This window comes from Camellia sinensis, unplaced genomic scaffold (assembly GCF_055761805.1).
Source record: "Camellia sinensis isolate YWXY unplaced genomic scaffold, ASM5576180v1 Unanchor3, whole genome shotgun sequence".
Lineage (NCBI taxonomy): Eukaryota > Viridiplantae > Streptophyta > Magnoliopsida > Ericales > Theaceae > Camellia > Camellia sinensis.
This window is the reverse complement of record NW_028129178.1, coordinates 10,152,175-10,171,117: the sequence shown is the minus strand read 5'-3', so window position 1 is coordinate 10,171,117 and position 18,943 is coordinate 10,152,175. Positions and strand designations below refer to the sequence as shown.

General features: G+C 42.3%; 1 protein-coding gene and 1 long non-coding RNA gene across 2 annotated transcripts; both read right to left on the bottom strand.

Moving 5' to 3' along the window:
* Positions 1–6,683: 6,683 nt before the first annotated feature.
* On the bottom strand, positions 6,684–7,403 carry LOC145816085 (uncharacterized). The gene has a single exon (XM_082912325.1). It carries the CDS (start codon positions 7,401–7,403, stop codon positions 6,684–6,686), a length of 720 nt encoding a protein of 239 aa, XP_082768451.1.
* Positions 7,404–16,183: 8,780 nt separating this feature from the next.
* LOC145816194 (uncharacterized) lies at positions 16,184–17,232 on the bottom strand. The gene is made up of 5 exons (XR_014358645.1): positions 17,033–17,232; positions 16,775–16,878; positions 16,487–16,702; positions 16,317–16,382; positions 16,184–16,223 (listed from the first exon to the last, which is right to left on the bottom strand). It is a non-coding gene; the product is annotated as an uncharacterized LOC145816194 (long non-coding RNA).
* Positions 17,233–18,943: the final 1,711 nt, after the last annotated feature.

Sequence of the window (18,943 nt, the reverse complement as noted above, 5' to 3'; positions counted from 1 at the left end):
GGTATCGCTCTTCTGACACTTTTCTCTGCAACTTTCGTCCGTCTATCCTCGTCTTCTTCACCTGTCGTAAGTTTCTTTTATTTGCAATCCTATTTTCCGTGCGTATTTTAGCTTTGGTATACCCTCGGATCTTTGCTAAAATGACTAAGCACCTGAAAGACCTCCTTTCTGAAGGTCGTATCGACGACATTTTTCTATTCCTGATGATGTTCATCTATCTCTAGTGACGGACAATACTCTGGATATGGAGAGAGGGGATCGCAACACAATCGTCTTGCCTCTCTTATCCATTGCGAAGGGCGGAGTCCGTTTTCCCCTACATTCATTCCTTAAGGCCGTCCTCCGCCATTAGGGTCTGATTCCTTCTCAGCCTAATGTGAATTTTTTTCAAATCGTAATGGGGATCGTAGAGTTGAATCGGCGCCTCACGATCGATCTTGGCATTCTGGCTATTCGGCACTGCTATGCTTTAGCCAAATCTTCCGGTCGGCTCGGGCGGTACTTTCTTAGGGCCAAGGATATTGACCATCATTTGACATCCATGCTTGCCAGCTCTGGCAAGCGAGTGGATGACGTGAGGGTCAATGTCCGAGGGAACTGGGAATTTGGCGAAGGTGAGGGTTGCCTAGACCCTATTCCAAGACGGAAGGGTGAACCAGGTGGCCGTGTATCTCATTGCGTTTATTGAACTTTTCTTTTACTCGGCCTTCTCTCCAAGTCTAACCCTTTGTCTTTGCAGGCAGTAAATTGAAGGAGATTCTGACTTCTACTGACGATGCAGTCCTTGCGCAGATTGCGACTGCACTCGAGTACTTCGGCCGTCCAAACGTATAGAAGCAAGGGAGAGCGGCCCACATACTTCTTCGATACGAGCCTACTTATACTACTTTTTCAGCCGCGGACAACATTCCAATTCCAACCGGCGATCAACACCTTGCGGCTCTTATCTTCCCTAGCTTTAAGAGCCTTAGGCAAGTTGGTCTCGAAGCTTCTGATTTGGGGCAAGACGTGGTGCCGGTGGTAGAGGTAGTTGTCGAACCAGCCAGAGAGTTCGTTGAGGAGGCCGAAGAGGTCGACGAGGACCTAAACTCGGCGTTTGAGGTAGCCAGACTTAATCAGCCTACCTCCCTGTCCACTTCAAGTTGGGCGGAGTTTTCTTCTGGAGATATTTTTGCAAGTTTGGGAGACCTACCCGGCGATTTTTTTGAAAGTATGGCTGGGGAAAACCTCACGCAGATGGCTCGAAAGAAAAATGCCAAGCGTATGGCCGCCAGGAAAAAGGCTGAGGCTGCCCGTTCTGAACCCATCTTGATTGAGTCTTTCCAAACCGTTATTGATGAGCCGGTTCAGATTGTTACAGTCGAAACGGCAACAGAGGTTGAACAACGGGTCAATGAAGAACGGTTGATTCCGGAAGAGCAGGGCAAGAAGCGTAGCGCCAAGGGAGAGGTCGGTTCAGAAGATAGTCCTGCTGACAAAAGGCCTCGCCTAGAAAATTCGGACGTAGTTGTTCCTTTCATTGTTCAACCAAAGATCAGAGACACGCCGATTTCCTCTGACGCATCCATCATTACCGACCCAGCGGTAGCATTGAGCTTTGGCGGCTTCAGTCTCCCTACCGGCTGATATGGCATTCTTTCATGCTGTGCCGGATTTGGTGGCAGTAGCCCAATCTGCACAGTCGACCCTTTTGGTAGGTGACCTTAACTTGTTTTGCTTTTGCTTGCCTATGGTATCTGACGATCCTGACTTGTTTTGCAGACGATCGGTAGGATCACCGACTTGGGCCGCCGCCTACATGATGCCCTTGAGAGGATTGACCCTTTGCAATCAGAAGTGGGCGGTCAAAAGAGCAGGGCCGAGTTTGAGGTTATAAAAGTCGCAATGGAGACTACACGAGCCGAAGCCGAATTAGAAAGGGCTCGGTCTGCCGATCAGCTTCGTTCTGATGCTGAAGATAGGGCGAACGCGAGCATAGAATCGATTAGGCTAGCCAAGGAGGCGCTTAACAAGGTGGAGACTGAGTTAGCAGAGTTGAAGGCGGCCAAGGAAAAAGCCGAATCTGAGGCTTCTACCGCATTTGAAGCAGGAAAAGGCACCGTCTTCAAGGAATACGTAGATGAAGTCCCCAAGTTTGAGAATCGAGGATTCAAACATGGGTGGCTCAAGGCCCTTGATGCCGCTAGGGTTACATTGGCCTTGCCAATTCCATATAAGCAGGTGGACGTTGAGCCACTTGAGTCTGACCCCGAGGATTGATCTGGGAGGCATTCGAATTTTATGAAATGCTTTCACTTTTGATGTATGTTTGGGTATTATGAAATGCTTTCACTTTTGATGTATGAAATGCTTTCACTTTTGACTTTTGCTGGTTCCGAGTAGTTTTCATGTATAAATTGGTTATTATCTGCGCTCAATTTATTAATGAAAATTACCTTGTCATTTCACTACTATTTATGCGCAGTTTGTGATGTTGTGCGGGTGAAGAATTTTTGTCTATCACTACTTTAGATAAAATGATTATTCTATTGAGCTTTTTAAGATTGAATATCTTGGCAATATTGACTTATCATTCATATGCCGAATAGTTTGATGAATCCGCCCTTGCCCCAGGCGGTTCATGATCATTCGGGCGCTGGAAGAGACGAACTTAAGAGTTCTGAAGAATCGATCCATGGGCCGGCTGGGGCGCATAAGCCGAATATATTGATGAATCTGCCCTTAAGCCGATTAGATTAATAAATCTACCCCTGCCGTAGTTGGCTCATGGATTCATATGCCGAATAGTCTGATGAATCTGCCCTTGCCGTAGTTGGCTCATGGACATGATACGCCGGATGGGCGCATGGATTTTGCCCCTGCCCTAGGCGGTTCATGATCATTCAGGCGCTGGAAGAGACGAACTTAAGAGTTCTGAAGAATCGATTCATGGGTCGGCTGGGGCACATAAGCTGAATATATTGATGAATCTGCCCTTAAGCCGATTAGATTAATAAATTTTCCCCTACCGTAGTTGGCTCATGGACATGATTGAGGTTTTCACAATTAATGAGATTGCCTCGACGGTGCTGCCTCCGTAAAGGATAAAGGAACAAAGGTACAACTTTTATGAGCTTAGTGAACAATTGACTCCAGCTCTTGGAGGAAGATTCATCGTGTAAATGTCGAACAAACTCTTCTTTAACAACAGAGGGGAAGCGAGGACGCTAGCTGAGTTGGGCGGAGATATGAATTGAGGTGGTGAACCTTCACGCATAGGAAGTAGGAGTTCTAGGGATCGAGAGAGGCGTCAATCTCCTCAATGTCAAAGCAGGTCGCCCAGGTGGGACAAGCAGTCGCAAGGCAAATCTCCGCAATCCCGAGTCGAAAGTGGAATTGACACGAATCCGTGCCCATTAAGCTTTGCGGTATTTGTGGGGAATAAACCTATAACAGAGGCGGACTCGATCGTTCGAGACCCAAACGTAGCGGTCGAGTTTGCTCGACAAATTTTTCCTCCTGAGGTTCAGCAGTCAATGGTAGGTCGACAGGACTACGAAGTATTTCGTGAAGGCATTCACGGGGCGGTGAAGGGGCTTTACACTGCCTATGAAATTGGCATGCGGCTACGCGCTGCCCGCCGAGAAATGGAGAGGAGGGAGGAACGTATTCGAAGTTTGGAAGCTTGCGCGGAGGCGACTGAGCGTGAGTTAAAGAAGGCCAGGGCGGCTCAGGCACAACCCGCCGGGTAGGGAAACCCAATCGTGGAAGAAAGGGTTACCCAACGGCTCATCAGCACCGCGCTCGCCAATCGTGAGACGACAAGTATGTTTGCAATGGAATCTGCGAAGGGGAGGGCCTATGAAAAAGGTTTTCATGATGGCCGAAAAGTTGGAATCGAAAAGGCCAAGGAGAAGCTTACCGAAGAGGTTTGCCGATGTGAAAATCATGGATTTAGGCACGGTTGGATCAAGGCATCTCAGGCCACGGAAGTTCTTCGAGCGTCGGGCATTGATTCGGCATCGCCACTCTACCAGAGTAAACATTTTTTTTTTCTGCTTTTGAAGTCGAGAAGAGTGGGGATGAGGGTGACGCCGTATAAGGATACTCATTGTAAGGTTGAAACGCAAACCACGTTCAAAACTATGTAATTTATTGTTTGATTAAATAAAAACGTTCTATTTATAAATATTTTGTTGCAGTTTGTATTCAGCATATACGTGTTTCGTTTTATTGCGTAAATGTTTGAATGAATTTATAAACATTGATCGGCCCGAGTATCTTTTGAATGTCCAGTGATACGCCGGTTTATAGGCAAGGTCAGCCCATACGTGATAGCCGTTTAGTCTTGAATGAGGCCATTGTAATTGGACCATTTGTAACTAGGCCATTTATCTGTGATCGTCGCCTAGATAACTAGATCATTGTAGCTTGAGGAAGCCAAAAACCAGTGAGTGGAGTGGTTGCGGCAAATTCATCCCGGCTCGGGGCCTGAATCTTTGGCCAGTTGGATTGATAATTCTGTCCTTGCCCAGCCAGTGCATGTGCTTCAAAAAGCCGTTTGGATAACTAGGCAGTGGTGAATGTCGACCGACGTTCGTCTCATGGAGTTTAGCGTTAATGAAATTGCCTCGGGATTGGGGCCTCGAGATCGCTATCAGTATTGAAAATAAAATGAGTGGGCACCTTGCACAAATAAACTCGCTTGATTCCTCATCACTTGTTATGTGGGGTGAGATAAGTGGGGGTGTTAGTTAGAGAAGCTCGAACTTCGACCGAGCTTGGTGTTGCAATGGATCGTAGCAGAGAACCCACCCATATGGAAGGTAGGGCGTCCAAAAGATGGCATGAGTCTTCAAATCGTCGAAGCAGATCGCCCCGAAAGGAGAGACAACGACCGTTGAGTTTATCCTTCCTTGTCCTGGATCTTTGCCTTGACATTGTCAATGGTATCAGGGGAAGTTTGGCAATGTGCAAGCCATGGGCTTGGGCACAGTTGGCTCAAGGCATTGCAAGCCGTGGAGGACTTCCGGGCGATGGGCGTTGATTTGGCGCTGCCGCTCTACTAACGCGTCTTTTCCCCTTTTTCACTTTTGAGGTTGAAAATGGATATTGTAATGTTCAAATGCGGGTTGCGTTTAAGTAACTACTGTTTTAATCAAATAAAATGTTTCATTTCGAACGTTTGCGCCTTATTTTGGGCGTTTTTATATATTCAATTAGGCACCTCATTTCGCATATTGGCATATTTTGTTTCGTTCATGCGGACTTGTAGTTTGTGCAATAATTTCTGTATGTAATAAAGGGTCCATAAGATGTGCCCAATTCGCTAAGTTGACGAATGACATTGCGTTCAATTATAGTCTGATTCGGCTCAGCTTAGGTACTTGGCCGACCGACGTAATGAATAAGCCTGTGCATGCGAGCTTTAGGAGCTGAATGGGGATATGATTTGCAGAAGGGGCTCCGAATCCGGAGGCTTAATCGGTCCTAAGGTGTCATGCACCGAAGGGCGCTCCGAATCCGGAGGCCTATTTGAGCCAATCGTGATATCCACGAAGGGCACTCTAAATTCGGAGACTTAATCAGCCCCAACGTGTTGTGCACCGAAGGGGGGCTCCGAATCCGGAGACTTAATCGGCCCTAAGGTGTCATGCACCGAAGGTTGCTGCGAATCCAGAGGCTTATTTGAGCCAATCGTGATATCCACGAAGGGCGCTCCGAATCAGGAGACCTAATCGGCCCCAAGGTGTCATGCACCGAAGGGCGCTCCGAATCCGGAGGCTTATTTGAGCCAATCTTGATATCCACGAAGGGCGCTCCGAATTCGGAGACTTAATCGGCCCCAACGTGTTGTGCACCGAACGGGGCTCCGAATCTGGAGACTTAATCGGCCCTAAGGTGTCATGCACCGAAGGGCGCTCCGAATCCGGAGGCTTATTTGAGCCAATCGTGATATCCACGAAGGGCGCTCCGAATTCGGAGACTTAATCGGCCCCAACGTGTTGTGCACCGAACGGGGCTCCGAATCTGGAGACTTAATCGGCCCTAAGGTGTCATGCACCGAAGGGCGCTCCGAATCCGGAGGCTTATTTGAGCCAATCATGATATCTACGAAGGGGCACTCCGAATCCGGAGACTTAATCGGCCCTAAGGTGTCATGCACCGAAGGGGGCTCCGAATCCGGAGGTTTATTTGAGCCAATCATGATATCCATGAAGGGCGCTCTGAATCTGGAGACTTAATCGGCCCTAAGGTGTCACGCACCGAAGGGCGCTCCGAATTTGGAGGCTTATTTGAGCCAATCATGATATCCACGAAGCGCGCTCCGAATCCGGAGACTTAATCGGCCCCAACGTGTTCTGCACCGAAGGGGGCTCCGAATCCGAAGGCTTAATCGGCCTTAAAGTGTCATGCACCGAAGGGCGCTCCGAATCTGGAGGCTTATTTGAGCCAATCGTGATATCCACGAAGGGCGCTCCGAATCCGGAGACTTAATCGGCCCCAACGTGTTCTGCACTAAAGGGGGCTCTGAATCCGGAGACTTATTAACACTATAATGGGAAGTGAATTACACGATGGAAAAAGATGAGACTTTTCATTGCAGAAGTCAGCTAAATACAAGTATCAAAACCCACAAGTTAGGTCAGTGATAGAACATTCATAAAAAAGTTCATGCTGACTGCCGGCAGCCACGGATCTCTTCAACGCCACGGGCTGTCGGGAAGCGCATAAGCTGATGATAGGTGCTTGGCACAGCCTGCATGATATGCAACCAGGTTTTGCCCCATGATGACATTATACAGCGAAGGAAGCTTTACAACCAAGAATTCAACCTTGACTGTTCTGGAGCCCGCTTGAACAGGTAATGTGATCTTCCCCAACGGGTACTCTGGATTCGTGTTAAAGCCGAATAACGGATAAGGCGCCAGAGACAGATCTGACTTGTTAAAGCCGAGTTTGATGAGGGTCTCATAATACATAACCTCCGACGTACTCCCTGGATCCACGAGAATGCGTTTGATGGTAAACTGGTTTACGCATAATCTAATGATCAACGGATCAATGTGGGAGATTGTTATGGCAACAAGATCAGAATCGTTGAAGGCAATACTCGAAGCTTTTTTGGGCCGTTTGGTTAGAGTATGTTGCTCTCGGGGGACTGGATGCGATTGATTTGTGTGCACGGATAGAGGTGCTGGCAAGCTGTATATCATATGGATCACGCCAAGTGGAGGTGAATCTTGTCTTAAGGCTAGTGCCTTGGTTGGGTTGCCTTTTCTTATGTACTGTTTCAGCCGGCCATCATGCACCAGTTCCTCCAGGTGATCCTTTAATGCGTAGCAACTTTCAGTTTCGTGGCCATGATCTTTGTGATACTCGCAGCGCTTATCCCGCCTTCGTGTGTCAGGAGGGCCTACCATCTTCGACGGCCATTTGAAGAACGGGAGATGTTGGATTTTGGACATTACCGCATTGATCGGCTCTATCAGTTCCGTATATTTTTTGTCGGTACGTCTTGTGCGCCTACTGTCAACTTGCAGTTGTTCATCCATTCGGTGAGAGCACTGATCATTCGATCGGCGAGAATCCCACCTTTTATCTCGTTTACCCCGCTGTCGTGGTTCTGGGCTTTGAGGCGGTACGGAACTTATTGGCTGAGCAATTTCAGGGGATGCCGTTTTACTAGATACGCGTCCGGCTTTAACCCGCAAGGCATCGTCCTCTACCTTGCAGTATTCTTTAACTTTCTTCATCAACCCCCAGACCGTTTTGGGGGGTCTTCTGGTCAAGGAACTGCGGAGGGCACTGTCTGGTTGCAATCCCATTTTGAAGGCGGTAATGGCCATGGAGTCGTTGCAAGCGTCGTCGCAAGCGTCGTTAACAAGATTAAAGCATTCCCAATATCGCGCCGAATACGCTCTCAGTGTTTCTTCAGGTTGAATTTGCATCGCCCAGAGAGAGTCTGCTTGTTTCGGCTGGACCTCGTTGGTGATGAATCTGGTCCTGAAGGACTTCTGTAATTGATTGAAGCTTTTGACCGAAGCCAGCTCCAGTTTGTAATACCACCTGACAGCCAGAGGTCCCAAGCTGCTGGGGAATATTCGGCACATGAGGGCCTCGTTGTCTACATGCAATGTCATGGCTTGCTTGTAGTGACGGATGTGATCGGTGGGGTCTGACTTTCCATCGTAGAGGGTAAATGACGGAGCTTTGAACTTCTTGGGCAGAATTGCCCTTACAATCTGTCGGGCAAAGGGATCATGCTGATCTTCTTCATCCGAACTATTTCTCCTGCGCTTATTCCTTGTTCATAGACTTTTCGGAGGAGCTGGAGGTTTCGGATCGTCCCTTCTTGTCGGGCTCCATGGATAATGAGTTGGAGTCACTATCGGTGTCCCTTAGTCGGGCTCGAGGTCGTTGTTCACCTGCCCTTGGAGGTCATTCGGGATCTTGGCGCGCGGCTTCTCTGTATTTCACTACTTCCAGGGCCAAATCTTGACGGAGACGTTCATTTTCAGCGATCATATTCTCCAGCCTCTGTTCATTATGCTTTGCTTGTTCCATAATTGCTTGCATTATCTCTTGCGCTGAAGTCGTTGGTGAGTTGAAGTTCAAAGCGCGTCTTGCAGCAATGGTTTCCTTTCTGAGCATATTTGCCGGAGTAAGGTCATCCCTCTGTGTAATATCGTCAGTGGTTATCGGAGGATCTTCGGTTACGCCTTCCATGGATGTATTCGAGTATTCCCACAGACGGCGCCAATTGTGGAGAAGTGGTTTAGAAATACCCTTCGGATCCTGGGAGACGCTTGGGTTCCTCAGATAGTCACCTAAAAGGAAATAAACACTCTGACAAGGGTGCCGGAATTAGCACTCCGACGAACAATTCAGTCTCAAGCTCTAAGTTACTTGTATTCTAAGTTAAACAAGGAGATTCTTACCCTTCTCTTTATTTCTTCTTTATCTGTAGTTCCTGTATTTATACTCGTTTACTGGGCCTCGGGGCCAGGGCCTACTCGTTACTCATTGTCCTCTCTCATATTCGGCTCCATGGATTTACGTTTATCCGGCCTATCTATTGTATTCGGCCTCCTGAGCGCGCCGGGTAACAGCGAATAGTGTCTGTTCTGCAGAGTACGCTCTTCCCGACATTGCCAATTATTCGGCTCCCACAAAGGGGTTTTGTAAAAATATCAGCTTCTTTATGCTCAGTAAGTACATGTTCAAGAACAACAAGGCCTTCTTCCACTAACTCTTGGATAAAATGATGACGAATGTCAATCTGTTTGGTGCGAGAGTGTTGGACAGGATTTTTAGAAATATTAATGGCACTTGTGTTACCACAGAAAAGAGTGAGAGTGTTCTGGTCTATTCCATAATCGTGAAGCATTTGCTTTATCCATAGCATTTGTGCACAACAACTCCCTACAGCAATGTACTCAGCCTCGGTGGTCAAAAGAGAAATGGAATTTTGTTTTTGCTATGCCAGGCAACCAAATTATTCCCAAGGTAAAAACACCCCCCAGATGTGCTCTTACGATCATCAGCATACCCTGCCCGTCGGCATCGGAAAAACCAGTGATTTTGGCTGTAGTGTTGGTCGAGAACCAAATCCCATAACCTAATGTCTCATTCACATATTTAATGATACATTTGACAGCAATCAAATGAGAATCTTTAGGACAGGCTTGGTAACGGGCACAAACACCTACAGTAAATGCAATGTCAGGACAACTTGCAGTGAGGTACAAGAGACTCCCTATCATACTCCTAAACAGGGTAGGATCAACATTAGTACCAGAGGAATCTTTGGAAAGGTGAAGACTAGTGCTCATGGGAGTGCAAGCATTTTTGGCTGACTTAAGACCGAACTTAGAGACAAGGTTTTTGGCATACTTAGTTTGAGAAACAAACATACCTAAAGGAGACTGTTTAATTTGAAGACCTAAGAAGTAAGACAACTCTCTCATCATGCTCATCTTAAACTCATGTGTCATGCAATCCAAAAAGTATGTAACAAGATGATCAGCAGTGGATCCAAACACAATATCATCAACATAAATCTGTGCAACAAGTATATGAGACTTAGTAAGTTTCACAAATAAAGTCTTGTCCACACTATCCCTTTGAAAATCATTATCAAGTAGAAAGGTAGTGAGTCCATCATACCAAGACCGAGGGGCTTGTTTCAACCCATACAAAGCCTTGTCTATCTTGTAGACATGGTTTGGACATTTTGGGTCCTCAAACCCATTTGGTTGCTCAACATAAGCCTCTTCTTTTAAGTACCCATTTAGAAAGGCACTTTTCAAATCCTTTTGAAATAGTTTGAAACCAAGAAAGCATGCAACACCAAGTAAAATACGAATAAATTCCAGACGTGCAACTGGGGCAAACGTCTCATTATAGTCAACACCCTCTACTTGTGTGTAGCCTTGAGCAACCAACCTAGCTTTATTTCTAACTACAGTACCATTCTCATCAGATTTATTCTTAAAGATTCACTTTGTACATATCACATTCATGTCTCTAGGTCAGGGAACTAGAGTCCAAACATTGTTACGTTCAAATTGACCTAATTCTTCATGCATAGAATTGACCCAACTATCATCTAGTAAGGCCTCTTTTATATTCTTAGGTTCAATTAATGAAACATAACACATATGAGATACCTCATCCCAAATTTGTCTTCGGGTTTTCATTCGATCCGAGACACTTCCGATCACCTGTTGAGCTGGATGATTCAGTTTCACCATTGTTGATGGTTTGAACTCTGGACTTTTGGTGACAGAAGCATCAAAAGTGGTGTCTCTCTGTGCACTCTTTGGACTCTGACTTACCTGAGAAGTTGGTACTGTCTCAACTTCTTGTGCTTGGACCTCAGCTTCTCTTTGACTTTCTGGTTTAGTATCCAGGATTGGAGACTTACCATTTTTTTCCTCATTTGTCACTCAAGTAGGAGAACCTGTGTCATCTATAACCACATTGATTGATTCCATTAAAGATGAAGTTCGCAGGTTATAGACACGAAAAGGCTTACTAGTGGTTGAATACTCTAGAAAAATACCTTCATCACTTCGGGAGTCAAATTTGCCCAAAGGCTCTCTATCTTTCAAAATGTAACACTTACTCCTAAAAGTTTTAAAGTATTTTACATTAGGTTTCAATCATTTCCACAATTCATATGGAGTTTGTAAAGTGCCGGACCTTAAATACACACAATTTGTGACATAAACAACAGTATTTAGGGCTTCAACCCAAAACTTTGGAGGACCTTTCTTACTAAGGAGCATGATCCTAGCCATCTCTTGAACAACCCTGTTCTTCCTCTCAACAACTCCATCTTGTTGTGGAGTAACAGGAGTAGAAAATTCATGCTTAATTCCATGCATATCACAAAAATCCAAAAGCGAACTGTTTTCAAACTCACGACCATCATCAGTTCGGATTCTTATGATACGCCCAATAGACACACCCTATTCATTTTGGATTTTAAGGACTAAGGCCTGGAAAGCATCAAACGTATCAGATTCTTCTCTTAAAAAATTTACCCATGAAAAACGTGTAAAATCATCAACAGTTAAAAAATGTATCTTTTACCTCCAATGCTTTCAGTGCGAGTAGGTCCCATTAGATCCATATGAACCAATTCAAGAGGACATTTGGTTGTAAAAGTTGACATGGTCCACACTTATGGTTCAGATTCTTACCCAGTTTAGGTACGCCTCTCACAAGCTCTTTGTTGGCTATCTTAGTTAGGTCTTTGAAATTCATGTGACCTAATCTTTGATGCCACAGATCAATGTTACATATGATGGCTGAGTAGCAAATGAGATCATCAGTAGTAACAATCCCGTAGCAGTTATCAGATGTGCGAACCCCATACATGACAGTATTTCCTTTTTTATCCAAAATTTCACATTTATTTTTTGAAATCAATACTTCATAGTGGGAATCACACATTTGACTGATGCTCAAAAGATTTTCTTTAAGGCCATCAACAAGTAATGCATTTTCAAGTTTGGGAAAACCAACCACACTTATAGAGCCCTTACCAATGACTCTAAAAGTGTCACCATCTCCAAAGATAACAATTCCACCTTCATATTTTTCAAGGGAGGTGAAGTAGGATTTGTCACCTGACATGTGACGAGAGCACCCACTATCAAGGTACCACATGTGTGAGAGACATGCTTTTAGAGCAGTGTGAACAACTAAACAAGTCAAGTCATCTTTTCTCACCCATATCTTTTTGGTCTTAACAAAATCAGGACGGGCGGTCTTGGTAAATGTCTTAGCGTTCTGAACACCCTTATGTATCTTGGTGTTCTGCGTAGACATGTAAGGTTGTCTCCTAACCCAAAAAGTATTAGAATTTCTACCCTTTTGAGACACCTTACCAAACAATTCAAAGCAATAAGGACGAATGGCCATACCTACCACAATGATGACAAACAAAAACAGGCTTTACCTCCCTTTTGTTGATCTTACCCCCGTTAGGAAGATGAAGAGAGGGATCACCCTAGTGCACCTTCAGCTTTCCCTTTTCTTGAGTCTTCAGGTCATGAGATGTAGATGCATGTCCCTTATGAGCTGTCGCATTACCATAGCCTAGCCCACTTTTGTCATAACCCATTTGTTGAGACCCGAGGATGTTTTCTAATGACTTGGAACCTTTGTTCCACATGGCAATTGTGGCACTAGCAATTTTAGGTTCTTCATTTTTATGACAAACCATCTCTTCCAATGTAGCTTGTGACATCTCAAGGCTTTCAATCTTCCCTTCATATGTGGCATATATTTTTAGAAGTTCATTCCTTTCGGTCTCACAAGATAGAAGTTTCCCACATAGGTCTTGCTTGTCATTAGAGATTTTGATGACACTCTACTTTGTTGTAGCAATTTCTCCTTTTAACTTGACATTCTCGCTTTCACATGCTTTGAGATTAAGAGTGAGTTTGTCATTGATCTTGGACAAATTCAAAGATTCATCGTAAAGCTTTTCATAAGCTTGTTGTAGATCATCACCATCAATCTCATCATTGTCTTCTAATGTTTCGTCATCTTCTTTTTGCTCCTCTTTCTCTTGGACCTCATCAAGTCGAGCAACTAAGGCAGGAAAAGTGATAGATGGTGGTGAAGATGACTCTCTTCTTTCATAAAATTGACTCAGAATATCCCATGCATCTTTGGCCTTTGTCCATTGAGCAACCCGCTATCAGTACTCTCAAAATCCTCTTCAATGGCTTGCCAGCCTTCAGGGTCGAAAGCTCTTAGAAACGCCCTCATTCTGATCTTCCAGTACAAGTAATTACTCTCATCAATGGTAGAAGCACGATGCAAATTCTGACCATGAGCAAATTCCACTGGCTTCGGACGAGGTTGAGTGAAAGTGGACCAGAATGCCATGAAAGCACTATCCCCGTCTTCACCGGATTCAGTTTCTTCGGGTTCTTGCTCTGACCCGCTTTCATCATCCCAAGTCACTGTATAGACTTTCTTCCAATTCTTTTTCGATGGTCATTCAAGAGCAATATGTCCAAACCCTTGACATTCATAACACTTGACCCCTTGCCCCTTTACAATCTTCTTTTCAGTTTTAGGAGCAAGTTTTGGTGGAAAAGTTTTGGGTTTATCATTACTCTTGTCTTTTGAAATAGAGTCTCTGAAATTAGGTTTCTTTTTCTTTAAATTTTTTTTGAACTATTTAGTAGACATAGCCGTCATCTCGGACTCTAGATCAAACTCAGTCTCAGGAATTTTTGCAGTCTCATGAGCACTAGTGAAAGCCATGCTATCTTTTTGTTTTTTCTTAGAAATCTGGTGGGCTTCATAAGTCTGCAAGTTTCCAACCAACTGATCAAGCTTGAGGGTATCAACATTTTGAGCCTCCTTAATAGCTGTCACTTTTGATTGGAACCTCTCGAGTAAAGACCTCAAAATTTTTCCAACAACCTTAGCTTCAGGGATTTTTTCACCGAGTGTGAAACAAGAATTCACGATGTCACTAAGTTTAGCATAGAAACCATCAAACGTCTCATCATCACGCATAAAAAGGGTTTTAAAGGCAGATGTGAGACGCTGAAGTTTTGACCTTTTAACAGAAGTAGTATCCTCATGAATCGTTTCAAAAATTTCCCAATCCTCTTTTGCTACCTCACACGTGCAAATACGACGAAACTATTTAGGTGTGACAGAGCAAGAAAGGGAATTAAGAGCCTTACTATTCCAACTCAAGTTTTGATAGTTGAATGTGTCCCATTTATCAAGGGGTTTGGGAATATCAACACCATCAATGGTGACAATAGGTTCACTCCACCCATAGATCACACGGTGCCAAACTTTCTCATCGATAGATTTTAAAAAAGCTTTCATATGAGCTTTCCAAAAAGAATAGTTTGTACCATCAAATAACAGAGGTCTATGGGTCAAGTTACCTTCACGGATTGAATCCATATCACCAATCACACAAATCACACTCCTATAGTTTTGATAAAAACAAGGAGTGACCCGCTCTGATACCAATTGAAAAATCTAAGTGATTCGTGATTAGATCAAGATTTAATTATTTCAATTCCCAACCAATTAAAACTCACAATCTAAATTATCAAGCACGTACAAAAGTGATTTAGATTGTTATTTCAGAAAATAATAAATCGACACAAACGATTTTTACATGGAAAAGCCACAATTGAAACACCTTCAATTGTGATAAAAAAAAAAATCACGGGCGAAACGCCACAAATCAATCCACTACTGAAGTAAGAAAGATTACAAAGATACCAAACAAATTACCCAAACGCTTCCGATTTGTCTTCAAATCTTCTGTATGTCTTTCACCGCAACCTTCATTCGGAACTGATTAGATTGATGTTGAATCCACAACATCTATTGTCGAATCAACGACTGCACACAACATCAAACACCTTTGATTACTCTATGCTTGAATCTTCGGATTCCACCGAAGAAGAATACTCTCAAAGAAGATCAAACAAACTCCTTGATGTGTGCTTATAAGAACATGAGTTCAAACTCAATCAAACATCAAGGAAAACAAGAAAAATATCCCCAAAAGAAAACCCTAAAACCCTTAAAGAAGATCTAGAAAACATAACCCTAGATTTGGAGCAATTTGAGGTTTTATAGAGGCTGAGATCGCGAGATCCGCTCGAGTGTGGGAATAGACGCTCGAGCAGGGAGTCTATATCACGTGTTCCAAACCAGGGTTCATGCTCGAGCAGAAGATCCCACGCTCGAGCGTAAAAACACACCACTCAGTATATTTTGTAGATGAGGCAAATACTATGAGGTAGAATCTCCGCTCAAGCGCCACTTTTCCCGCTTGAGCGGGAAGACCAAAAACTAGAAACGTACAACTCAATTTAAACCCAAGTTTGTCCACGGAATTTGACAACAAGTAGGGTCCTAAACATGCAATTATATATAATGGGTCAGTCATTTCAAAAAGCCGCATCTCATCCAAAATCTGATTACATTCTTCTATATTAGGCCGTTTAGAATTCCGTAATGTTTTAAGCGTTTTAAATAGTTGTTCAACTAGATCATCGTATTTGTTTTTCTTTTGATGTTTATTGTCAAATTTTGCCACATCCTTTGGTGAAGATGTCTCAAGAAATTCATCATCAAGATTAAAGCATATTTCTAATTGTGTTCCAAAGCCATCGGTAGGTAACCTTTTTTCGGTGGACGCCATGAAATTTTTTTAGTTGCTTTAATACCATCAAATAATGCTTTTAGCTCATTTTCATGTTGTAAACCAACATATCAAAATTGTTTTGCCTCTAGATTAACCTATAACACTACAAATTTGAAAATTACACACATATTGAATGCCGTTATGTTTTTTAAACAAATATATCAACATTAAAGATAGTGATACCTTTATGTACTCATCACATTCTTGTGGGCTCCAATTTATTATATTAGTCACTGAATCATCATGACCATTCCCAGTTTTAGAGATTATCTTTGACCACACCTCATATTTCTTTTTCAGATATTCCCATTGCTTTTTTAACTGTTTTTGAGAAACGTCAAAATTCTTTTATTGCTTAAAGACTACCCTCATCCTACCCCAAGATTCTTTTTTAAGACTACCACCATTTTTACAAATTTTAGAAGCATCTTCTAAACACAAATTTATGAAAAGTTTAGACAATCTGGATCTTTCCACTGTCACCTATAATCAAAGATAGGAAATCTTCTGCTGCTTCATTTCTCACCTATAATCATTTTGGACTTGTCCTTGATAAATATATATATATATATATAAATTACTAATAAAAAAAGTAAAGGAAAGGGAACAAATATACTACCTCAGTTTCAGGATGGTTCAACTTTAGACTTTCGCATGCATTAGAATTTATATCCACAGCCCACCTCTAATAAACAAATACAAATAAAACATATATAAGCCTTTGCATGGAAGAGTGCATAGAAGAACAAGTTTTACAAAAATCACATTTACAATCACTTCATGACTTACAGTAACCAGTTTCAAACCAGATACGGATGCTCCAAGGCAGAGACCAGTTGACATGGCTCCACATCCAGAGTATAAATCTAGTAAAGTCATCCGATACTCTTGACATCTAGAAACTTGGGAAGACTTTGCAGCGTCAGTTGTCTCCTAGTGCACTATTTGAACTAGCTTCACTTATTGAGGATGCATCACTATCCATCTTTAAGTTTTCTGGATTTGCTGAAGCAGACAACATCTATTAGAAGAATTCATTTTAAAAAATGATTGTAGTCCTTGGGTAAACATACTAACCTGTAGCTGTATCTAGAGTTGTAAACGAAAAGTGTGGCAATGAATATGCCATATCATAATACAAGTCTGAAGACAAAAGTATTCTCTTTTTCAGCCAAGTCAGCCTGTTTTACAGAGAAAACATTTCAGAAACTTGGAAAGCAATAAACAGGAACAGAGTTTTAGAAACACACACACACAAACAGAGACAAAAATAATCATAAGAATAAAAACAAACAGACAAAGATATCAGTAGCCAGAAGTAAGTGATGGTCATACTTTTGCCGCAAGTTGCACAATTTTCACTTTTGACACAATGGAATTCAATGGATTGTCATCTCTTATGTCTGAGTAAAACACTCGTCTTTTATCAATGAGGTCAGATTGGTTCTTAATTACCTGGAAACAACCAAATACATAAATAGAATAATGCACATGTATAACATCCATTTCATAATTTCATTTAATAGCATTTAATATTGTGCTGTTAAATTACATGAGAATTTAAAAAGTGAAAAGTAATAGTTAGGGGTTAAATTATAAAAAATAGTTCCTAAGATAAGTAGTGTGAAAAAAACAACAAAAAAAAAAATGTTTAATGTGCACTTTTATCATTTGTACCAAAAATAAAACTTCAATCCCCACAGGCCTTAACAGGTGTTGTTTCGTCAAACATGTAGGACAGATCTTCTTCATTCTGGCTTACTCCATCCCAAAGGCATGGAGATATGTCTGCTCACAACAATAAACCCGTTCCACATCAAAACTTTACCCAAATATCTTGACTTAACATTAAAGCGAAAACAATAAGCGAGATAAAGACACAAGGGAGACTTGTGCATAGGGTAAAATGTGAAACTGGTATAAGAATTTGTATAGCACATAAGAGGCAAAAAGCACCAAACAATGCTGTTTATATGGATGGTCAATAACATCATAAAGACTATTCAGTTAACTCATTGGTGGTTGCATTAAATTAGTGATTTGGACATACTCTTAAAGAAAAGGATGAAAAAAAGAAAAACTAAGTTGATGGACAGGTTACCTGTGCTCTCCCATCCCATGGAGAAGTAGGTAATTTGCTTTGGTGAACCTATTAAAGAAGAAGACTCTCAATCATTCCATTGATGCCTACATTCAGGCAACATAGAACATTTTTCCATCAGGTTCCTCACTTTTATTTATGAACTTTTTCTTTTGTAGCAGGAGATCAATTAACAGTAAATTACAGCAGCTATCCTAGAAATTACAGTAATTTACAAGTTTCTTTTTTCTTGGAAAAGTAATTTGCAGTTTACAATATCTTAGGCACTTTCTGGCAACCTTGATTTTAAAAACAAATACACAAACAGAATTGTTGAAAGACTCCTTACAATGAACGTATACTTTATCAGGGAGCATTCTAACAAACTGCTCGGCAGCAAACTTCCAATCTGCAGAACTGCAAAAATAATGTATCACCAGTGTAAACATACCACAATAACAAAGTTTTCAATCAGAAGTGGAGCAAAAGTAGATCCACAGAGAGAAGCATTCCAGTCCACAAAAGCATCATGAACGTTTGCTCAGACCGAAGACAGCTCCCAGAAAATTTTTAAAGAACAGCCTTTTTCCCAATCAATCTCCATCATTAGGAAAAGTATCATGCCTATTTAGTTGGATTTAAGCCAAAGCTTGAAAACTGAACATTATGCTTTCTCTAGAAAAACTTTGTCAACTGATATATTTTCCTTCCCATTGAACAATGAAAAATAAAAGTTAACACTTTCAACTAATATATTAGGGCATGCTTGAATGTCCAATGGAAAATTTAACTGCCACATTTGTGTCTTTAGTATGTAACCTTCACTACAACAAACCCATAATGTGAGTCCAGACATTTATGAAAATCAGTGTTTTTGACAGACCGATGTGAAAACAATAAGCGAGGATAAGAAAGAAAAACACAAGTGACCAGAGGCAACACACAAGCATAGACTAAAATTCACTGAGTAAACCTCATTCAAAGAGAAAAACTAAATTGAATTCAAAATCTTCAAAACATGATGATATAAGCACCTAAATCACTGTCTTTGAACCAACAAAATCTTCAATTTTTTTCCAGTCACGGTCAAACCTGAATAACCCAAACGATATGTCAAATAATTGAATTCAAAACATAATTTATGCAGTAAAGGTTCTAATAGCCCA